The 20,862-nt window shown below is 41.0% G+C and overlaps 1 protein-coding gene across 21 annotated transcripts in view; it reads right to left on the bottom strand.

Moving 5' to 3' along the window:
- Positions 1 to 20,862, bottom strand: part of DST (dystonin) — an 879,552-nt gene that overhangs the window by 76,176 nt on the left and 782,514 nt on the right. For all 21 annotated transcript variants that reach the window (XM_075340270.1, XM_075340271.1, XM_075340278.1 and 18 more), the window contains 12 exons: positions 18,865 to 18,984; positions 18,152 to 18,259; positions 12,816 to 13,034; positions 9,473 to 9,676; positions 6,661 to 6,892; positions 6,127 to 6,353; positions 4,416 to 4,538; positions 4,084 to 4,185; positions 2,189 to 2,290; positions 1,877 to 2,050; positions 906 to 1,061; positions 526 to 723 (listed from right to left, as the gene is read on the bottom strand). In XM_075340270.1, the coding sequence (XP_075196385.1) occupies positions 526 to 723; positions 906 to 1,061; positions 1,877 to 2,050; positions 2,189 to 2,290; positions 4,084 to 4,185; positions 4,416 to 4,538; positions 6,127 to 6,353; positions 6,661 to 6,892; positions 9,473 to 9,676; positions 12,816 to 13,034; positions 18,152 to 18,259; positions 18,865 to 18,984 (1,965 nt within the window). The remainder of the gene's footprint in view (positions 1 to 525; positions 724 to 905; positions 1,062 to 1,876; positions 2,051 to 2,188; positions 2,291 to 4,083; positions 4,186 to 4,415; positions 4,539 to 6,126; positions 6,354 to 6,660; positions 6,893 to 9,472; positions 9,677 to 12,815; positions 13,035 to 18,151; positions 18,260 to 18,864; positions 18,985 to 20,862) is intronic.

The raw sequence follows: 20,862 nt of genomic DNA, 5'->3' as shown, positions 1-20,862 counted from the left end.
CACAAGAGCTCTCTCTCTCTGCCCCTGCGAAGTCTGCTGGGCGTAAAGCAATTGTTTGACTAGGAGCTGCGCACTAGGCCAAGCTGTGCAGTCAGTTTATTTAGTGGCCAGCCTAGAATTTATTTTGCATCCTTTTGTACTTTGTTTTGTATTTTACGGAACCAATAAAACTGGTGGTGGCCAGTAGTAAACCTGCCTGGTGTGAACAGTGCCTTAAAGCACCTAATGCACCCATCCAGCTGAGACGACGGCAATCCCATGAGGGAATCATGCCACATATGTTTAATAAGTACACAGAAAACACTTACATATAGTCATAAACTCAGTAACTGGAGATAGGCCAATCTATGCACATACAACCAGTCTTCAATAAAAATGACTTGTAATGTGTGGCCAAAACATAGTGTGGTACCATGATATGGAGGTTAAAGCACACACACACATATATATATATATATATATATATAAACAAAACAATTGAATATCTCCATATTGTTTTCTACAGGGAAGGACAACAAAACTCACCTGAAATAATGCGCTATCCAGCTGTTTCCTCCTCTGTTCTGTTTTATCCAGGACATTTTGCCAGCGTTGGCCCAGAGCTTCTAACCTGCTTTGCAGACTGCTGGCTTCTTCACCAGCACTGGATGCTATCAGGTCATTCCCAGCCTTTTGCACCGTTTCTACACTGGACTTGTGAGCCAGTACATCGTTTTGGAGCACCTTTATTAATTACAAATGACTATCAGCATTTTTTCATCCTTTTTAGTTTAAAGTTTTTGTACTGTAGATATTAGACCACGTAATATGGGATCATTAAGATGAAGATTTTTAAGTGACAGCGATGTCATCATACATATCAATAGGAAATCACAACATATGTGATATGCCATAGTGCTACTTACATGGTGCTTGGCAAGTTCAATCTCGATGGTCTTTGGGTCTCCACCAATGGCTTTCTGGTCATTTAGCAATCCCTCTGTATGAGTCATCCATGTTAGTAGCTCATCCAAGGCATTTTGGAATGGTCCTAAAGCTAAAAGGGCACCTTCCAATTTATGCTGTGAAAATTATAAAGAAATATATATTTGTACTCAAACTAACAAAGTATCTCTTTAGATGCTGCCTAAGATGAGCAACTTAGGATCTGCCTCATAGGGTTCTGACTTCCTCTGGATCTATACATTAGTATTACAGGTTGAACTCGATGGACTTGTGTCTTTTTTCAACCTTAAGAAATTATGCATAATATACAGAAATCAGTCATCTGTTATCTATTCACTGGTGGTTCCACTGCTTTGATCCCTTCCAATTATTAGAACAGAGGTCCCATATCACTTACTTTGATGGAGTTCATATGGTGCTGACTCTCCACTCAGTTTATGGGACTGAAGGAAGCCTGGAGAGTACAGTGCTCAGCTATCTTCCTCAGTCCCAGAGGCTTTGAATGGAGCAGCAATGGGCAATTTTGACTAAAGCTCCATTTTCGTGATCTGAGGTTTGATTCTGGGAGGTCTGCTTTCCTTTTGGTTCAAAGGTTCATAAAGTACCTTTTCCAAGGAGCAGCAGTGTTAGTATTTTTTGCACTAAGGTATGGTATGCTATTGATCTGATCCAGAAAGTATGTATTGTTACAAGATTCATATGATCTCCATCAATCCATTAAAGACAGGCAGGAGGGTCTCACCAGTGACCTGCATGCTGCATTCCTATCTTGTGTGCTATAAACCTGTATGCCGCATTTTAAACAGGCCACTATATATCCATACCACACGGCACCTAATACTACCTTCCTAAAAGCCCAGCATAGACATCACGTATTGCACCATGATGAATTCTTGTCTCGATCACTCAGCAAACACCATTTCCATGTTACCTGTCTGTTGATAATCTTATCCTCTAGAGATTGCCAGAAATATTTGAGCTCTTTGAAGGAGTCTTCCACAGCTAGCTTATCATTCTCATCTGTTGCCTTCTTCTCCAACAACTCTTTCTGGTGATTCAATCTTTCCAGCTCTATTTGCTGTTGATATGCTTCAGTCTTGAATTGCTACAGCAAAAATAAAAAAATGTAGTTCATCAAACAAGATGCTGAGATGAAGGCATATGGTTCACTGACATCTGTAGAGAGAACAAATCATGAAAAAAATACTGATGGGATTAGCACAAAACACAAGTTTTTCAGTACCTTAAGCTCAGTTATCTGTTGCTTTACAGTTTCAAGATCCGTTCCTATTGGAGGCATTGCTTCAATTCTTGCCATGGCAATATCCACCCAGTCAAAGAGTGCCTAAGAGACATGAAGGAAAATTCAGAACTTCCATGATACATATTGATAATATACATACATGACTGTCCAGATGACTGCTACACATAAACCCTTTATATCTGATAAATTACACCAGACAACAGACCACATCCTTGTTCTTAAAATTTTGGTTCACCAGTTACAACAGAATACATGTACAAAGTTATATCTCCATTTACAAATGTATTAGGGGGGCTTTACACGTTGCGACATCGCTTCCGAAATATCGTTGGGGTCACGTCGTTAGTGATGCACATCCGGCGCCAGTAGCGACATCGCAACGAGTAAATCCTAGGTGCGACAATAAATGATCTCAAAAGCGTCGAAAATCGGTGATCTGTGTAGCGTCGTTCATTTCCAAAATGTCGGTTTGACCGCAGGTACGATGTTGTCTGTCGTTCCTGCAGCACCACACATCGCTGTGTGTAAACCCGTAGGAGCGACAAACATCTCCTTACCTGCGTCCCGACGGCAATGCGGAAGGGAGAAGGTGGGTGGGATGTTATGTCCCGCTCATCTCCGCCCCTCCGCTTCTATTGGCTGGCCGATTAGTGACGTTGCGGTGACGTCGCTGTGACGCCGAACGCACCTCCCCCTTGAAGGAGGGATAGTTCGGCAGTCACAGCGACGTCGCCGAACAGGTATGTGCATGTGAAGCTTCCGTAGCGATAATGTTTGCTCCGGCAGCAATCAACACATATCGCATGTGCGACGGGGGCAGGTACTATCGCGCTAGCCGATGCTAGTGATGTCGCAACGTGTAAAGCCCGCCTTACTCTATATATGATCTTGTATTGCAAATCATTTGTCTCTGCCTCTCCTGCTTGTTCAGTGTCTTAACAGACCTAGTTCTCTCTTATTTCTATCCTGAGAAATGACAAAAGAGATTGTACAGTATTCTGCCGAAATAAAATAACTTCACAGGATTTACAACAATATACAGCACTCATGTCAACTGTAAAGCCTCCCCCATATACATCAGACTAATATCAGCTGATCCAGCCAAGGGCGGCCAACAGTTATATATATATATATATATATATATATATATATATATATATGGGAGCCCCGGACAAATCATTTAAGTCTGCGGATTCTTTTGTTCTGCATGAGATAAGCTACCGCCAAAGAGCGCTGGCAGTGGCTCTCTCATAGAGAACACAGGAGCACTCAGACCATAGTAGGGACTGCCGAGATAGCTACCATCAATCAGCAGACAGCCATTTGAAGTGCATGCTGTACAAAAGTAACAAAGTGCCCATAGCTCTGGGTATAAAATAGATTATAAATCAAGGCTCATCAAATAGCAAGATATTTCAAATATTATTAAACCCTTTATGGAACAATTTTTTTCTGTTAGCATTATGTAATATTTTGATGAAACACTTGAATGATACATACATCAGAAGTAATATTAATACTAGTGAGAAGCGAGCACTACCATGCTCGGCACTCATAATGAGCAACTGGTTGTTCAGATGGGCGCTACTTTAGTATCCGAGTATAATGGAAGTCAAAGGGAAATACTCGAGTCCTCCATTGACTTCCATTATACTCGGGTGCTCGAGATGTGTCCATCTGAGCATCCAACTGCTCATTATGAGTACCACATATGGGGGTGCTCACTCATCACTAATTAACACTTTTTAAACTAGGGCGTTTTCATTTCCTCTTCTAACATTTTTCTCTCTCTACAACATCCAAAAATAAAATCTTAAATGTAAAAGAAAAAATAGTAATTGATAGCAGTGTAAAATGTATGTACTATACAATACCTGCAGTCCATCCTGATACTGTACAGCAGCCTGCATAGCGTCATCCAGTTTGTGCACTCGATCTTTCCAAGTTTTATTCAACATTTCCCATGCAGAGTTTAGCTGGAAATAAATACATTATATGAGAATATATTAAAACATATATGTAATATAGATATAATTACATTCAGTAGAAGCAAACATGTTACTGTGGCATACAGAACCATAGACATGCTGCTGGGGACACAACCTGTTGGTACACGGACCTCCTCCCTCCAGGGCAGGCTATAGTATACCCTTATCAATCTATATTATCTGTATCAGTCTTCCTCCATATATGAATCAGTGCTTACTTCATCTATATTTTTATTCACAACAGGTTTATCAGGTTCACCGCAAGCAGTTATCAGATCTGACCCTAGGGATGTGACCACATCCAGCTCTTCTTGCAGCCCATCAATCTCTTCTTTAATTGCCTAAAAGATAAATAATGATAATAAATGTCATAATACCATACAAAAGATGCATGCAAATCTTCACATGTAAAATTATCTCTCTTACCCTAAAACTGGCCTACATATCAGTCCTTGGCTTAGCTCAGTGATCATATAATTTAAATGGATTGCTATGAATTACAACTGCATTCCTTATTCTGGCTGTATTGCCATTCTTTTCTGGAGATTTCTTATCCTCTTAGGCCTAAGACACACGGCGAGAAAAACGGTGCGAGTGGAGTTCGATAAAACATTGCATTCCACTCTGACCAATATTAGCCTGTGTGTCAGCACACATGAGCAATTATTTTCTCAGCCCTAGTCGGACTGAGAAAACAATCACAGCATGCTGCGATTGTAATGCGATCATTGTTTCTCTCGCACCCATTCAAGTCAATGGGGTGAAAGAAAAATCTCACTGCACTCGCGGTACACCGGTGTACCGCGAGTGCAGACAATAGACAATGCAGTGCAGACAATAGACAATAAATCCCTCCCTCCCCTCCTCCGTGCTGGCCCGCCCCTCCTCAGGGCCGGCTCGCTCCCTGCAGCTGAGGTCCGCTCGCACGGTTGGAGCTCAGTCGCAAGCACACTCGCATGACACTCGGTTCTGCTGTACTGCCAGCGTGAGCCGAGTGTCATACGAGGATCGCATTAATCCCAGTCTGGCCCCAGCCTTATTGTGACTGTATAGCCATTGCTCTCTAAGGTTTTCTAAGTGTACTGACTGTATGGTCTTTTTCTGAGGTTTTCTCAGTAACCTCACCTCTACCTATTACAACACACTCCTCTGATTGTGACAGTGCATCACTGTTCTTCTCTGACGTTTTCTCAGACTCCTCAACTCTATGAGTTATGACTGCACTCTTCTTACTGAGATAGGGTATCACCGTTCTTCTGACATTTTCTCAGATTCCTCACCTCTATCAGTTATGACTGCACTCCTCTTACTGGGATAGGATATCACCATTCTTTTCTCATGTTTCCTTAGACTCTTCAACTCTATGAGTTACGACTGCACTCCTCTTACTGGAATAGGATATCACCATTCTCTGACGTTTCCTCAGGCTCCTCCTCTTTATGAGTTATGACTGCATTCCTCTTACTGGGATAGGGTATCACCGTTCATCTCTGATGTTTTCTTAGACACTTCTATGAATAACAACTGCACTCCACTTACTCTGTCTGAGAAAAACTCTGAAAACAATGGTAATACAGTCACCCTACAGGTATGAATTACTACTGGAATTGTCATATTGTGGCCATGTATCACCATTTTTCTCTGAGGTTTTTCTCAGTCACCTCACCACTGTGAACTACAACACGCTCCTCTTATTGTGACTCTATAGCCATTGTGCTCTAAGGTGTACTGACTGTGTATTATCTTTCTTTTCTGATGTTTTCCCAGTCTCCTCACCCTTTCTAAATTATGACCACACTGCTCTGATTGTGACAGTATCACCATTCTTCTCTGGGGTTTTCTCAGACACCTTACCACTATGAATTAAGACTGCACTCCTCTTAGACTGTGTGTAGCCATTTGTTTACAAGGTTTTCTTAGTCTCCTCACCTCTGCTGCCTCCTGTTGTTGTTTCACAACAGAGGGATCAACTCCAGGTTCATCAAGTTCACGGATAAATTCTTGGGTGTCTTTTATGGTGGCTAATAATGCAATATGATCACACCAAAATTTCTCTGCCAGCTCCATCACATCCAACAACTGAGCCTCCCTTTCTTCTGTCAGGGCCTGGATGTCCTCCCAGATGAAGACCATTTGGTCAAGCTTATCTTGAACAGCTGGAGAAGAAAACATAATTTATAATCAGTTTTGTCTACAATCAGATTCACTTTTAATGAAATCAGACTTGTTCATAGTTTATATATTACTGTGGATGAAAATAAAAGCACAATTAGGCCTTAATGACTCATAAATTCTAACAACTAAAATCACAGCACCAGCTTTATCTCGCCAAATAACATTTCATAAAGATATTTCAAAGAGAGTCATGAAATATAACTTTTCTGATGATAAGAACGCAAAAGACTGTTCTGTTTCCCATTTGTGGAATGATAAGGATGGTTCCTGTCTTTTACAATGGATTACCTTTGGCTGAGATGTCCTTATCAGCACCTTCTGAGCGAGCAATCATTTCCTCTCCCCGCATCTTGAGTGTTTCATAGACAGGCTGAAGCTTTTCAAGCTCGACAGAAACGTTTTTATTGTCGCTTATCTGTTCTCTGATCTTCTCACACTCAGCTGAGATTGAAGGCGGCTGCCTCAGGCGCTCAGCTATCCGCTGTAGGCTTTCTAGTGTTGGCTCAATCTTGTCATGGAACTAGAAAACAAATAGCAAAGCCATGCAAATACAAGGCTGGTCCAATATTTATCATCATTAGTTCTTTAGATTTCTCCTATAATTATACTGAATGTTATCAGTCACAGATACTATTCTTATTTATGTTACATTGAAATTATTAATTGAGAGACATGTGATCTCATTCCAACCAAAGAGTGGAAAAACTCATAGTACTTTTCAAATACATGAAGAGCTACTATTCATATATTGTAAAGTAATATTAACCAGGCAATCATAATGTAAAGATATTACATTAATTTCATAATCAAGACACTACAGGGCTTCTGTTCCCCAACAGGTCAGTCCTCACGACCCCCAACAGGTCATGTTTTCAGGATTTCCTTAATATAGCACAGGTGATGCCTTGATAATGATGTCATCACCTGTTCAATAGTAAGGAAATCCTGAAAACATGACTTGTTGGGGGCCGTGAGGACTGGAGTTTGGGAAACACTGATCTACACCAATAAATAACTACAGGGCCAATAAACAATACTACTAAAAGTTCTTAGTAAAATAAAGTTGTGTAGAGGTGCTTTTAATTGAAAATTCTGAAACTCAGTTTTATAGCTCAGTTTTATAGCTATCATATAGATTTTATGACAGGGTGTTGATCCAGGGAACTAGTCTGATTGGCGTATGTGGAGTCAGGAAGGAATTTTTTTCCCCATTGGAGCTTATTTGACACATTGGGGTTTTTTTGCCTTCCTCTGGATCAACATGTTAGGCTACGGGTTGAACTAGATGGACTTAGAGTCTCCCTTCAACCTTAAAAACTATGAAACTATGAAATATGTAGTATCACATTCATTTAAACACATACTTAAGTATTCTAAAAGGAATTTTCAAGGTACTAGATAGGGTGCTGTGTTCAGGTCCCATATCTCATGGGCAAAGTGGCAAGTGTTTGCATGGTGGATCTCTTCCTCTGGAGCATTGGCGGACACAGAGAGAAAAGGGCCCCTGTGCAATAACAGTATAGGGACTCTTTTCATTCCAACAGCTCATTAAAATACACTATTTCACCTGCTTTGGAGGTAGAAATGGGCCCCTTTATCTCTTGGGCTCCTGTGCGGCTACACAGGTTGCACCAATGATATGTTCGCACTTGCTTCGGAGGACCTGTCATGTCTTGTATAACACGAATAACTTGGTGTTTAGAAGGGGCAATGTGTAATGTTTAGTTTCTCTAAGTAAGTATGGAGAAAACAGAGTAGGCACTCACCGATTTTTGCTGTGTAGAAAAAAGCAGGCATTTATTCGTGCGCTGAAGTTACAGGGAGAGACAGGACAGCACGTTAGACGACGGCCGTTTCGCACACTATGGAAGTGCTTCTATGGGTCTAACGAGTCGATAGACCCGTAGAAGCACTTCCATAGTGTGCGAAACGGCCGTCGTCTAACGTGCTGTCCTGTCTCTCCCCCTCCCTGCTTGCCACAATATGTAACTTCAGCGCACGAATAAATGCCTGCTTTTTTCTATACAGCAAAAATCGGTGAATACCAACTCTGTTTTCTCCATACTTACTTATTGGATTTCTTGTCTAACTTTTGGAGGGAGCACCACGTAGCTGTAGTAGATTTTTCCTCAGCTGTGTCTCGCTGGTCATACTAGAATGCGGTAGGTAACCGCTTTATGTGAATACTGACAGATTTCATAGTTGGAAGTAGTGCCCTGTATTTTTTCCTTCTTCACTAATGTTTAGTTTCTCCTGTGGTGGCGCTGAAAGAAATTAAACCGTTCTGGCCATGTTCTCACTGGGTGATCAAGCAGTACGACACTTATTATTATTATTATTATTATTAAGATATCCTTCTAATTAATTGAGATGGTTCAAAGCAGAAAACCCCTTTGCCATTACAGGTTTATCACCTACATATGCTTAAGGCTTTAAACATAATGGGCTAATGTTTCTCAGTCTGTCAGATATTAGTCTCATAAGTCCAGTTTCATAAGTCCAACCTTCATAGTACAGAGCACAATGTCTGACCCAGCCGTACGTCTCTTGATCAGAACACAACAGCCTTATAGGCATATATTCGGCTGTTCAGTTCGGGGCAGAAGACCCAAGGTCTGTGTTGGCATCATAGTCCATACCATGGTCATGGTTCATGTATGGTTTTAATTGATTTTATATTGTGTGTGTTTCTATGGATTCAATAAATATTTTTCATTGTTTCTCATTGGATGTGCGCTTTTATTATGTGTGACTCTTCTTCTCCTTATTCATACTAGGAACATGAATGTCTTATGTGTAAAACTGCCCTAACAGATTATGGCTATGATAATTATTATACCCAACATGGCACAATAAGGTGAGGATTTAGTAAGAGTGGTGTATGCGTTCTCACAAACTGCCATATCCTTTAATTAGGTTCATAATTTACTGGCCAAAATGAGAAATGCTGTTCGTGTCGGTAGAGATGTTGTTATGTCTTCATAGATATGTTTTTGAACACCCACTTTGCTTAATTGTATTTTTGGCAAGATGCATTTTTTTTATGTTTTTGTCCTCTTGTTATCGGTGCCGAAGTTGGGAATTAAACTCTATTTCGTACCTGTGAGGACTGGGAAATAGCTTCTTCCAAAGCAATTGCACGTTTCTTTACAACCTCCTTAATGTCACTATATACAGTATCAGCTGTGACATATTTCTCCTGGATGAAGAATCCTTCTTCAGGACTGAGTTCCAGCAGCTGCGGTCCAGTTTTGTTCATCTTATCTATGTGAGGCTTGTGTTCAGCAATCAGTTCCCGGAGTTGCTATGACAAAATACAAACTGGTTAATAATGTTTTAGGACCAAACTTCCAGGCATGTCTGGTTTATGCACTCAGTATCCAGCTGGCAAAGAAATCTAAACAAAGAGCTTTCAGAGAAGACGTCTAAAGGTCCACGGAGGATAACTACATGTATAGATCATTACATTTATTGTGTGAGATTAAGCAGAGTGGGCATAGAAAAGCAAAGTTTACCGAATTATGAACTGAATACATCATTTACATAAACTGGTGTATCAAATTATAATAATGTAGCAGTACAGCCTCATCAAGGGAAACATCATTATTGATTGCTAAATATTGCAGTTATTAACTGGCAGCAATACTGAGGTGTAGTTTTTCCCAATACTCCTCAGTTCTGTTCACATGTCCAGTAATTATTTATGTTTCTGGATCCATTTGGGATGTAAAAATGTAAATAAAATGTTCCAGTACAGGACTCATATATCTGAATGGGATTGAAAGTGTCAAAGTATATTCCACTTGCCTAATTTTCGGCAAACAGAAAGAAACTTAAAAAAAAAACCTCAGCCAATCCAGCAGAAAATGCTATGAGTAAAATAACACTACTCACCTCTTCAATCACAGTGTCATAATGGCATTATGGTTCAGAGATGAGTGCTGATGCCAGTAGTACATCACAAGAGCAAGTTTGTTTTGCTTTTTTTGTTGTTTGTTTTTGTCATTCTTTCAAAAACTGAACAACCCATTTTTAATTACTTTATTTAAAAAATACAGAATTTTCTATAAATCTATCTTTTACTAACACACTGCAGAATCTTGCCGGCAATCTTTATTCTGAAGGAACCCTGCAATGTTCAGGTGTCAGTGGTAGTGACAGTACCACTGTGTTGTTTGTCTTACTCTATTCAATCAGCATGCTATTATCATAGATATGCACCAGATACACAGCTTGAACATTGCTGTGGTCCCCACTGCTAGGGATCTGTAACTACATTAATGTTCTCCTGCTAAGTAAGAGAGAAAATTATGTTGGAAATATTTAGGACAAACAATGGAGTCTAGATCCTGCGTAAATTGCTGACGTCAACTCACTGTTTACTACACGATGACTGACTTCATTATCCTGCAGAGCAATCAGCAACTAGAACTGGTAGAATCTGATAACAACTAAAACTAATCAAACCAAGAAAAATAGGATTAGTGGCAATTATTAGATTATGGCAAAATTGGATAATTAAATCTCAGAGCAAACTGACCTAATTGCAGATTGTAAATAAATGTTACAGTCTATAAGAAAACGGAGTATTTTGTAGACCTTATACACAAAGTGGAGTGAAGGTCCATTAATTGGACAATTAATGTGAATCCTAAGAATGCTTGCTGAATAATAATTATGTAGTCTAAACAGGCCACCAATCATCCGATGAACAAGCAGAATGGTCGTTGGGTGAAGTGATCTCTTAATTTCCCAGAGGATCATCGTTTTTGCTAGCGCATGATCCTGTGTAAATAAGAATGGCCCTAGCAAGAATAATGGCTACCTATGCGCACTGAACGATCCCTTACAGATCATTCAGGGCATATCTGAGGCATGCTCTGCCAGTGTAAACAGGCTGTTAAGCCACCGCCAACCAGCAAACATGTTGTGGTCAGTGGTCATTTAATGCTGTGCATTGCGCAGCGTAAATCCACCTTGAGAGGGCAGGATCATCTGGGAAAGTGAGGGCTGTCATTGCCTATTTTATATTTAGACTCAAAAGGGAATCTATCAGCAAGTTTTTGCTATGTAAGCAAAGAACAGCATGATGAAGGGGTTAAAAAACAAAAAACAACTGTGCCTCTCTTATCTGTGTATTTGCTACTCTTCAAATAAAATAATGGCTTCATTATCCTGTGATTCACATTACAGGACAAGAAACACATGTGCACAGAATCTGACATGCCCCCTGCTGTGATTACTCTTACAGTTAGGGGTGCTTCACACACAGCGAACTCACTGCCGAGATCGCTGCTGAGTCACGCTTTTTGTGACGCAGCAGTGACCTCATTAGCAATCTCGCTGTGTGTGACAATGAGCAGCGATCTGGCCCCTGCTGCGAGATCGCTGCTCGTTACACACAGCCCTGGTTCGTTTTCTTCAAAGGCGCTCTCCCACTGTGACACACAGATCGCTGTGTGTGACAGCGAGAGAGCGACAAATGAAGCGAGCAGGGAGCAGGAGCCGGCGTCTGACAGCTGAGGTAAGCTTGTAACCAAGATAAACATCGGGTAACCAAGGTGGTTACCCGATATTTACCTTAGTTACCAGCCTCTGCAGCTCTCACGCTGCCTGTGCTGCCGGCTCCGGCTCTCTGCACATGTAGCTGCTGTACACATCGGGTTAATTAACCCGATGTGTACAGCAGCTAGGAGAGCAAGGAGCCAGCGTGCGCGGCTCCCTGCTCTCTGCACATGTAGCTGCATTACACATCGGGTTAATTAACCCGATGTGTACTGTAGCTAGGAGAGCAAGGAGCCAGCGCTCAGTGTGCGCGGCTCCCTGCTCCCTGCACACACAGCTAAGCGGTGTGCGCTGGTAACTAATGTAAACATCGGGTAACCATACTCGATGTTTACCTTAGTTACCAGTCTCCGCAGCTTCCACACGGCGGCTCCGTGCAAGCGCAGCGTCGCTTGCACGTCGCTGCTGGCTGGGGGCTGTTCACTGGTCGCTGGTGAGATCTGCCTGTTTGACAGCTCACCAGCGACCATGTAGCGATGCAGCAGCGATCCTGACCAGGTCAGATCGCTGGTCGGATCGCTGCTGCATCGCTAAGTGTGAAGGTACCCTTAATGCACAATCTCTATTGAGAGCCTGGTATGGGCAGGGACAGCTCTCCCAGCTCAGCTACATGCATTAAACTCAATTCTTTGATTATGTGAGAACGGCTGCACCCAGTAATCTATGATACACCGTTGGATTCAGAATCTCCAGCAAAAATCTTCAGACAGATTCCCTAGTATGCCATTCTTTTAATAAAGATAAGAAAAAATGAAGCCACATAAACTATAGAAAAAAAAATCCATACACTAATTATATATTATTTTCAAAAGGCTGAAATTATTTTTGCTAACATTGTATTTCTAATAACTCCGTACTTCTCTTGTATCAGTTCTTACCCGGATATCCTCCTGTTGTTCCTTCAATGTGTCATAATCTAGTGCTGGTGCTGGCAGTTCCGATATTCCTTTCTCTGTCTCGGTCAACCATGGCCAGAGTTCTTCATAAGTTTCCCAGAACTGGTTCACTAAGGACACGGCTCGTTCCAGCTGAAGGTTCCTTTCAGCATTCAAGTGGCAGATGTTGTCGTAACTCTTCACCAGGTTTGTCAGCTTCTTCTTTAGAAATTGATACAGATACAAAGAAAACAGTTATATCAGAAAGCTGTGCTAGATACATTATTTTCCTGATTCATCATTTGCACGGCGTTTTAAATCATTTTTCTTATCTTGTCTTGAGGTATTTGCCGATGTTTCTTACAAAAAATTCATCACGCAGTTTAAGAATTTAGGGTAAAGTCAAGAAAGATTTTTAACTATCATTAACCTTTTTTGCGACTTTCTGAGCAAAAAAAGTCACATCTGTTACAGAATGTTGGGAAAAAAGCAACTTTCGGAGAACATGCAGAAAACAACACCAGGGAACGAATGGAGTAAGGTTGCACCAAATTTTGTGACTTTTTAAAAAGTCGCATTTGATGATTCAGCCGAAATCATCTGGAATCATAAAACTCCACTGACAAAGCAGAAAATAAACAAAAAGGCGACCACATAGAAAATAAGCTCAATAAAGTTGCCCAGAGAATAATGAATTGGGTGCAAACAAGCAAAAAAAGGGCACAAACACATAGGAATAGATAAAAAAAAACATGGTTTGTTATCGAAGCTAGAAATGTCGCTGGCATGAGGTTTCACATGCATCTTATTAAAATACCTACAAGTTTTATGAGGCTTAAAATATAAAACATGGCCTGCCATAAATTAGTGTTAAATCTGTTCATGTGATTTCATCTGATAATCAGAATTGACAGAAAGTCAACACTCCGTTGGAGCATCACTACTAACAGAATTAAGGGGCTGAAATGAATCCTTTGTGTGACAGCTTTTTGGCCTAGCATGTGCAGCTCATTCGTTGTAACATTCACTGGCAAATGCTGGAGATATAACATCCAGGACAAGCCAGCCTCTTTCTTTCTCACAATTTCTGCTATCAACCTCTATCAGAAAAGCTCATGATGAAGGAAAGCTAAGAGTCAAAAATGGGAGAAAAGAGAATCAATTGACAGGACTCCGCAGTCCATACTAATGCAAAAAGGTTTGGGCTGCCCTGGTTCAGCATCCAGTCCAGTGCTCAGTTACAGCCAAATGTACTCATCACTTTAGCGGCCCGGTTATTCCAGGTGCCCCACAACATCATGACTCAACTGTGGCTTAAAGTGTAACCATCGCTTTAATTTTTATTTCAGTAGTACACGTGAAAATAAGCAACTTTGTAATAAATCTTAGCAGACAAATTGGCTTCTTTCGCCATCAGAATTGATCAGTCGTTATCAAAATTCTCAGCTCTGAGGTAAAATCTGTTTTTAGTGAAGACTTTCCCATTACTGAGATAGGAGATGGCAGTTGTTATTGATGAGATTCTATGTGGATGGAGAAGTGGCGGAGCTCTGCTAGCTCCTCCCTCCGTCAGAGAATCTCATCAGTAACAACTGCTACCTCCTATCTCCGTCATGGGAAAGTCTTCACTACAAACAGATTTTCCCTTACAATTGCGAATTTAGATAATGACTGATCAATTCTGGCACAGAAAGAAGCTAATTTGTCTGATGATATATTACAGAGTTACTTCTTTTCATGTGTACTATTGGATTTATGAATACAAATGAAAACGATGGATACGCTTTAACTCAAGTCCATATGGATTACATGGCATTTTACAACACAGATTTTAGGCTTATTTGGCTGATCCCTTACAATTGAGTCGTATCTGAAGAGCTGATTTTTGACAGGAGATAATTAGTGCATGAAATGTTAGCTGTCAACTGGTGAGATTTAAACAACCAATATTTCATATCTCTCAAAATTTTACTTTTGTGTGTTGTATTCATTTCATTCAGTAGTCAGTTGAAATGTTAAGGTTCTGGTATAAGTGGCCCGTAAGTAAGAAATTAGCCATTATAATAGGCATGCTTATTATGTTTAACACTAAATCTAGTGATCTTTGGACATGTATGTAATATTTTAGAAGCTTATTGATCAAACCTAGGTACCTAGTTTGCTGCTTGGCTATTTATTAGCCCAATAAACTCTATTAGGCAAAGCTCAGACAGCCTTATTAAATATCAAACAAGTCCGATTTGCAGATATAATTGCTTCAGTTTGTTTCTCCGTGTGTGATCCTATGTCACAGATGGGTATTGGAGCAGCATTCTATTGCATGCACTATTACTGTCCATATACAGTTAGGTCCAGAAATATTTGGACAGTGACACAATTTTCGCGAGTTGGGCTCTGCATGCAACCACATTGGATTTGAAATGAAACCTCTACAACAGAATTCAAGTGCAGATTGTAACGTTTAATTTGAAGGTTTGAACAAAAATATCTGATAGAAATTGTAGGAATTGTACACATTTCTTTACAAACACTCCACATTTTAGGAGGTCAAAAGTAATTGGACAAATAAACCAAACCCAAACAAAATATTTTTATTTTCAATATTTTGTTGCGAATCCTTTGGAGGCAATCACTGCCTTAAGTCTGGAACCCATGGACATCACCAAACGCTGGGTTTCCTCCTTCTTAATGCTTTGCCAGGCCTTTACAGCCGCAGCCTTCAGGTCTTGCTTGTTTGTGGGTCTTTCCGTCTTAAGTCTGGATTTGAGCAAGTGAAATGCATGCTCAATTGGGTTAAGATCTGGTGATTGACTTGGCCATTGCAGAATGTTCCACTTTTTTGCACTCATGAACTCCTGGGTAGCTTTGGCTGTATGCTTGGGGTCATTGTCCATCTGTACTATGAAGCGCCGTCCGATCAACTTTGCGGCATTTGGCTGAATCTGGGCTGAAAGGATATCCCGGTACACTTCAGAATTCATCCGGCTACTCTTGTCTGCTGTTATGTCATCAATAAACACAAGTGACCCAGTGCCATTGGAAGCCATGCATGCCCATGCCATCACGTTGCCTCCACCATGTTTTACAGAGGATGTGGTGTGCCTTGGATCATGTGCCGTTCCCTTTCTTCTCCAAACTTTTTTCTTCCTATCATTCTGGTACAGGTTGATCTTTGTCTCATCTGTCCATAGAATACTTTTCCAGAACTGAGTTGGCTTCATGAGGTGTTTTTCAGCAAATTTAACTCTGGCCTGTCTATTTTTGGAATTGATGAATGGTTTGCATCTAGATGTGAACCCTTTGTATTTACTTTCATGGAGTCTTCTCTTTACTGTTGACTTAGAGACAGATACACCTACTTCACTGAGAGTGTTCTGGACTTCACTTGATGTTGTGAACGGGTTCTTCTTCACCAACGAAAGTATGCGGCGATCATCCACCACTGTTGTCATCCGTGGACGCCCAGGCCTTTTTGAGTTCCCAAGCTCACCAGTCAATTCCTTTTTTCTCAGAATGTACCCGACTGTTGATTTTGCTACTCCAAGCATGTCTGCTATCTCTCTGATGGATTTTTTCTTTTTTTTCAGCCTCAGGATGTTCTGCTTCACCTCAATTGAGAGTTCCTTAGACCGCATGTTGTCTGGTCACAGCAACAGCTTCCAAATGCAAAACCACACACCTGTAATCAACCCCAGACCTTTTAACTACTTCATTGATTACAGGTTAACAAGGGAGACGCCTTCAGAGTTAATTGCAGCCCTTAGAGTTCCTTGTCCAATTACTTTTGGTCCCTTGAAAAAGAGGAGGCTATGCATTACAGAGCTATGATTCCTAAACCCTTTCTCCGATTTGGATGTGAAAACTCTCATATTGCAGCTGGGAGTGTGCACTTTCAGCCCATATTATATATATAATTGTATTTCTGAACATGTTTTTGTAAACAGCTAAAATAACAAAACTTGTGTCACTGTCCAAATATTTCTGGACCTAACTGTAAGGCTGCTTTCACACTTGCGTTGTTTTGCATCAGTTGCAATCCGTTGCCTTGAGGAATTATGGTAACCGTTGCTGGAATCCGTTTATTCCTCATGAACTTGTATTAAGGGCGGATTGCAATTGATGGGCTTGCGCTGCATCCACCCCACGGCGCATCAGTCGTTTAGTGACTGATCGTTGGGCGGGAGGAACACGGAATGTAACGTTTTTTTGGTGCTCTGAAAAAACACACTCAGCAGGATTCCGTCGGCATCCATCAAGAGGCATAATGAATGTCTATGGTTCTGGAGTCCGTCATCATGCATCACGTGACAGATTCAGTGCAAGATTTCGTCACGTTCTACTGAGTACCTCTGGCCACCTAGCACATCTGAATATTGCGGTGTGCATTTATACATACCTGCCACTGAAGGCTGTTTATTTAGTCTCCCCTGATACATACTTGCCTTTGCAGGTTGTATTTATTTATTTAATCTTCTCTGATGAAGTCTCTGTTCAGACTTGAGAGGGAAACAAGTTGGTAGGGTCCTTATTTATTCAGGGTAGTTTGCACTACTTGGGTGCTACCCTTGTAAGGGCGGAAGCAACTCCATGGGGCATAACAGGGGTTAGGACTTTACATTTTATCTGGATCCTACCTCTGAGATCCACCTGCATCATCATTCAAATTGGTGGCGCTTGGTCTGCCCATGGTGAAGAATTGGGTGAGATCCATCCTTTTATTGTATACAATTTATGTGCGTTTTTGCACAATTTTGCACTGCACTTTATGGATTGATTTTAAAGTGATTAATTAAAAGCTATATTTTAGTCCTTGCTCTGTTAGATTAATAACTAACAGGCAAGTAGTTGCTAATTATTTTCCTGTTCTAGCCGGCATCGATCTCTGCTTGAGCAATGACAGACAGCTCCTTGCTAGGTTTCAATGGCTTCCAGTGACATTACATTGACAGAGCAGTGCCTTCTCTTCTGCTCTGCAGATGGGGTGTGACTGCCAATGTTATGCTGATTGACAGAAACCCTGATGCCTAACTGAGGCAAACTGGCTGCCAGTAACATGATGTCATAATTCAAGATAACCACTTTAAGCTTTTGATTAAGAGGAATTTAAAAGGATAATAATACTGATTAAACTCCGCAGGAAGTGGCTTTTCTGGATCTATTTGTAGTAGGTTCCATTATCCCGTCACTGTCTGGTCCATCGATAAGAGTGCTAAGCAGATTGATGTTGCATAAAAGTGACTTTACAGCTATCGAATACAGTACATACCAGATCCTAATGAGAAATAATATGAAAAGTAACATGTAAGTATGAAGATTTACTCTTTCAGAACTGAACATACCAGCATCATTTCTTTCTCCTCCTCGTTGAAAGAATTCACTATTTCCTGTCCTGATTTGACTAGTTCATCTATTGTATCCTTGTGTCTCAAAATCTCCATGGTAAATCCCTGTAAAAAGAAAACTATTTATTAGTTCCTATAATTTTACTTTGGTCTATGGCTAGTCACCCTAAGGGGTACTTTGCACGCTGCGACATCGCTACTGCGATATCGTCGGGGTCAAATCGAAAGTGATGCACATCCGGCGCCGGTAATGACGTCGCAACGTGTAAAGCCTAGGAGAGAAGATGAATGAGCGTGAAACAGTCAAAAATCGCTGATCTGTGTCACGTTGTTCATTTTCATAATGTCGGTGCGTTCGCAGGTACGATGTTGGTTGTCGTTCCTGCAGCTCCACACATCACTGTGTGGGCGGGATGTTTACATTCTGCTCATCTCCGCCCCTCCGCTTCTATTGGCCGCCTGCCGTGTGACGTTGCTGTGACGCCGCAAGACCTGCCCCCTTAGGAAGGAGGCAGGTCGCCGGCCAGAGCGACGTCACAAGGCAGGTAAGTGCGTGTGAAGCTGCAGTAGCGATAATGTTCGCTACGGCAGCTATCACAAGATATCGCATCTGCGACGGGGGCGGGGACTATCGTGCTCGGCATCGCTACAATCGGCTACCGATGTCGTAGTGTGCAAAGTACCCCTTAGTCCTAAGCACATTTCATTACCTTTTGAACTTGTAGCTGAGTCGTGGTCTGGTCCTGTTCAAGCCTAATGTGACCTAGAGCCATCATTTTATTTTTAGTATCCTCAATCCATGTACGCTCTGCACCCACAGCCTGAGAGAACTGAAACCATATAAATGTGATTATATGACACAATGCTGCAATAAGACTTTCTGCATGGCTACAAAGTAATAAGACATTTCATTACAAGAACAGTGCTGTCATGATGCCAGAGGCTTAAAAGCCAGACACTCCGAATACGATGGGTGCGTGGACTATGCAAACGTAACACTAACATAACATCTTTTCTAAAGCTTCTTTGGTATTACCAGCATGTATAATTATAACCAGTCATTTATAAAATAGATAAAGAATGAACAAACAAACATGAATAAGAATATCACTATTCTAGAATGTCATAATTTCTGGACAAAGGAACGCCATTTGAAGCAGATTCTCCCTACGCACGATATTAGAGATGCTTCGTGTGAATATACCCACACTCACCAATGACTAGTTGCTGTTTGCAGGGACACATATGTTTGGGCTTTTGCTAAGCACTCCGTTCTGGCACCAGAGATACATTTTTCAAAACCGTTTTTATAACTTTTCAAATATGTTCACCTTTTATTTCTTTTAAAACAGCTTCAGTCCTGTCTATCAGCAATATCCATTACTGTGGCTCAGGCCCATTATATTTTCATAGGGGACTTCCATCAGACTTGATCACTTGTATTCTATACTACAGTATTGCAGAATATAGAACATATAAGTAACTTCACTGAAGGCCCGACTGTAGCTAGGCTTCACAGGAACATCAAATTGCCCCGACAACTCATCAGCCTCAAGGACCCACTATTACAGTACGATAATAGTGATATAATGGTTGTACTGACAGCGGCATTTGGTGCCAACTGTCATTGGATATTACAACCATAATTAAAGGCACATAAATATAGAGTCTTTAATCCTTATTTAAGTCATACAGTGCTTGTAGAATTTTCTAATTACATCTTAGCAAAATCCAGTGTTTAAGTTTCAATTGCAAGCGGCGGGAATGGGCACTGCACTTCCAGCTCTCCTGCCTCTGGTCTTATTCCACTGTCCTGCTTATACTTGCCTGGTATTGTGAGTGGGCACTTTACTTTCCCTAAGATTTTCCTCTCAGAGGTGGCGTTGCATACGTGGTTCAATGGTCCGGTTTTCGCAACGTTATTTAGAAGCTTACTGTGCATGTGCAGCCACCTAAGAGGTGACAACTCCTGGGTTAATTATGGTGCCTACACAAAAGCTTGGGCTGTGAAGGCAGGTCACTGTGAGAAGAATGTCATGTCTGTCAGGGACAGCAGCAGGTTGGAGAAATAGAGAGAGACGGGAGCTGGAAGTGTCCCTGCACTTGCTTCTAAAAGTTCAACACATTTCACTAACATGTCAAAATAAAATTCCACAAGCAAGGTATGGATATATCATGAGGACTAAAGGTTCTTTACTCTCATGCCATTAGTTAGGGCTGCAATTTGTAGATGACAGTTTCACTTTGAGTGCTTAGACGATAGCTGGAAAGACAAAAAAAGGTCAGATAGGGTCTTAACCGGGATATTAGAAAACTCCAACTGGAATAGGAAGGCTTATGTCATGTGGTACAACCACTGTAGTAGCATGTAATATGGCTGCTGAAGCCCCTAGGCCAACATAATCAGTGTGGTTAGATGAAAGGATTAATGGCCCAGCTGTTGAAGAAGGAACCTCCAACACTCAGGATAATGGATGCTCGTGATCATTATTTGTCAACACGTTGCACAGCCAACTCTACTTCTTTTGAACAAAAATCATATCTTTTTGTCTTGAAGAGAAGAATTGTTACTGAAACGCATTGTAAAATAAAAATCAGGATCATCCATCATCTTGAGTGTTGAGGATTCCTTCCACAGCAGTGCGACCATTAACCCTTTCATCTATCCACATTGATTACTTTAAATGCTTAAACAGCAATTGGAGCTA

The sequence above is a fragment of the Anomaloglossus baeobatrachus genome, chromosome 3, assembly GCF_048569485.1.
Source record: "Anomaloglossus baeobatrachus isolate aAnoBae1 chromosome 3, aAnoBae1.hap1, whole genome shotgun sequence".
Taxonomy (NCBI): Eukaryota; Metazoa; Chordata; class Amphibia; order Anura; family Aromobatidae; genus Anomaloglossus; species Anomaloglossus baeobatrachus.
Note: the sequence above shows the minus strand (reverse complement) of the source record. Positions and strands in the feature narration are given on the sequence as shown.